The sequence below is a fragment of the Amphimedon queenslandica genome, unplaced genomic scaffold (genome assembly GCF_000090795.2).
Source record: "Amphimedon queenslandica unplaced genomic scaffold, v1.1 AMPQUscaffold_10051, whole genome shotgun sequence".
Taxonomy (NCBI): Eukaryota; Metazoa; Porifera; class Demospongiae; order Haplosclerida; family Niphatidae; genus Amphimedon; species Amphimedon queenslandica.
Genome location: NW_003549678.1, coordinates 2,906 through 5,077, shown reverse-complemented (window position 1 = coordinate 5,077; position 2,172 = coordinate 2,906). Strand labels below are relative to the sequence as shown.

The following is a 2,172-nucleotide window of genomic DNA, read 5'->3' as shown; positions in this document are numbered from 1 at the left end:
TTGTTTTGTATATTAGGAATGATAGACAGAAATATGTAAATTCAGAGAAGAAGACAGTTTCAATGAAAAATGAAAGAGTTGGAGTGAAAGGAAAGAACAATATAGACCAGAAGAGTGGAACATTACGTAGCTAGATTTAAACATTATGATTGATAAAATTGAAGAGATTGTACAAAATATAAAGTCAGCTTAAAATTTGGGCGATGAATGATTAAAAAAGCATTATAAAAGACGTGTCAAATTATGCTTCACAATTAATATTAAAATCAAATCCCAGTTCATTTCTAATAGCTTCAATCCAGTCCTCACCTAAAGCTATTGCTGCATCAGCACAACTGCCTCTTACATCAATGAATGCATCTAAGAACTTTTGACAGTGCTCCTGCACTTGACGTAACTTCCTTTTAAAACTAAGACTAGCCTTGAACTCTGTAATAAATCCTTCCATTGAGCAAGTATCTCTAACTTTTTCACTAATGAGGCGAACAGCATATAATTTATTGGCAAGATCTGAGACAGAATCCTTAGGTAGAGAAGTGAGATCATCATAATGAGATACAATGGCATCATTAATGATTTTCTTAACTTTCTTAACGTCAACAGTAATTGGTGCACCTAAAATAGGTTCAAGGTCATGCAGTATATATTTCATTATTTTTACTTACTAGCTCCTCCAGTGGAAGATGCAATAACTTTAGTAATTGTATTAGAAGAGGAGGTAGTACAATCTGATTAATATTACATAAATAAACAATTGAAATGATATATCTATTACTTGCTAAAGGAGGAACAGGAACAGTGAAATTTCTTCGTGCTCTATGAATATTTAATGAAACTGGACGAGCCACACCTTCCAGTGGTATGAAGTAATTAAGAAAAGGGACAGCATCAGGTGATCCGTAAACTGATATGAGACAACATGAAGGACGAGAATGCTCTTTATCACCAAATTTATCAATGGCCTCTTGATATAACTGTAACACAATATAGCTTAAGCTTAGTATTATAAAAAAACGCTTAGCTTACTCTGCAAGGATCAGTGTGAGGAGTGAGTGTCCATCCAGTGAATGGTTTCTTTTGAGGTGCATCAAAGTTTAATTCAACATAATCATAATAAGAAGGCTTGAAACTAAAGGAAATATCTGGTCCAGTCCTAGCCTGAGAGTGTTTCCGCTCAATAAACTATCAAATAATAACAATAAACACATTGTGTGTATAGGAACACATTGTTACATGAATGAGTGTTTCCAAATTCTTAGCTGCAGTAAATGTCACCAAATCTTCTACACCATCTTCTTCATAATAAACTAGACCAGCATATGTTACAGCTTTCCTTACACCAGTGGACTGTACTTCTAATAAATAAATAAACACAATATTATTAGTAATAGTAGAGCATGTACATGTACTTACTGTTAACATGATCACTGTTTGGTGTAGTAGTAGGACCAGCAACAGACACTGTATTGGTTGGGAGGTTAGTTTCTTTAGTAGTAGACTCTATTCAGTAGTGGAATACATTGCATTATCATCAATAGACTCACTAACTAACCTTTACATGCTCCACTAGCCCCTGGTGGAGTACTGTTGGTATCATCATCATCACTGTCACTACCCTCTCCTCCCTCTTTGTCTCCTTCCTCCTCCTCATTCTCCTCTTGTTGTGGTTGCTGTTCCTCCTCTCCTTCCTCTGTGTCTCCATTAGTCCATTCTTCCCCCAGTATACAGATCAAACAGAACTTGTTACGTTGAATGGATCCATACCCACTATTAGAGCTAAACTCTCCTCCCTTGACTATTAAAAACTGGTAAGGAAGACTGGGTGTGCTCACGGGAGCTATAGCAAACTTCAAGTATTGTGCAAGATCTGGTCGTCCTGTTAAATCAATGCAGTGCTGTATCTCTAACTTGAGTCGTTTGAGGAGAGGCTTTGAGAGTGATACTGCATACACAGCACTCACTAGGACAGTATTAGGAGGAAACTCGAACTGTCCTCCTACAAGAGCAACCACTGCTGCTTCTACTGTCTCGGAGGACAATAGGCTTCCTTCTTGTACTCCGATCCTTAGACCATATTTCTCCCAATTCATCAGTTGAGGTTCGTCTCCTTGAATTAAGAACAGCTTCTTCTCTGCTACCTGGACATCACTCAGACATTCCAAATTATCTATC

At 37.1% G+C, this 2,172-nt stretch overlaps 1 protein-coding gene across 1 annotated transcript; it reads right to left on the bottom strand.

Moving 5' to 3' along the window:
- Positions 1 to 2,139, bottom strand: LOC109590416 (uncharacterized). The gene is made up of 7 exons (XM_020006338.1): positions 1,553 to 2,139; positions 1,414 to 1,500; positions 1,234 to 1,355; positions 1,027 to 1,182; positions 776 to 974; positions 666 to 728; positions 1 to 615 (listed from the first exon to the last, which is right to left on the bottom strand). Exons 1-7 carry the CDS (start codon positions 2,088 to 2,090, stop codon positions 242 to 244), a joined length of 1,539 nt encoding a protein of 512 aa, XP_019861897.1. The 5' UTR covers positions 2,091 to 2,139; the 3' UTR covers positions 1 to 241.
- Between the last annotated feature and the right edge of the window lie 33 nt (positions 2,140 to 2,172).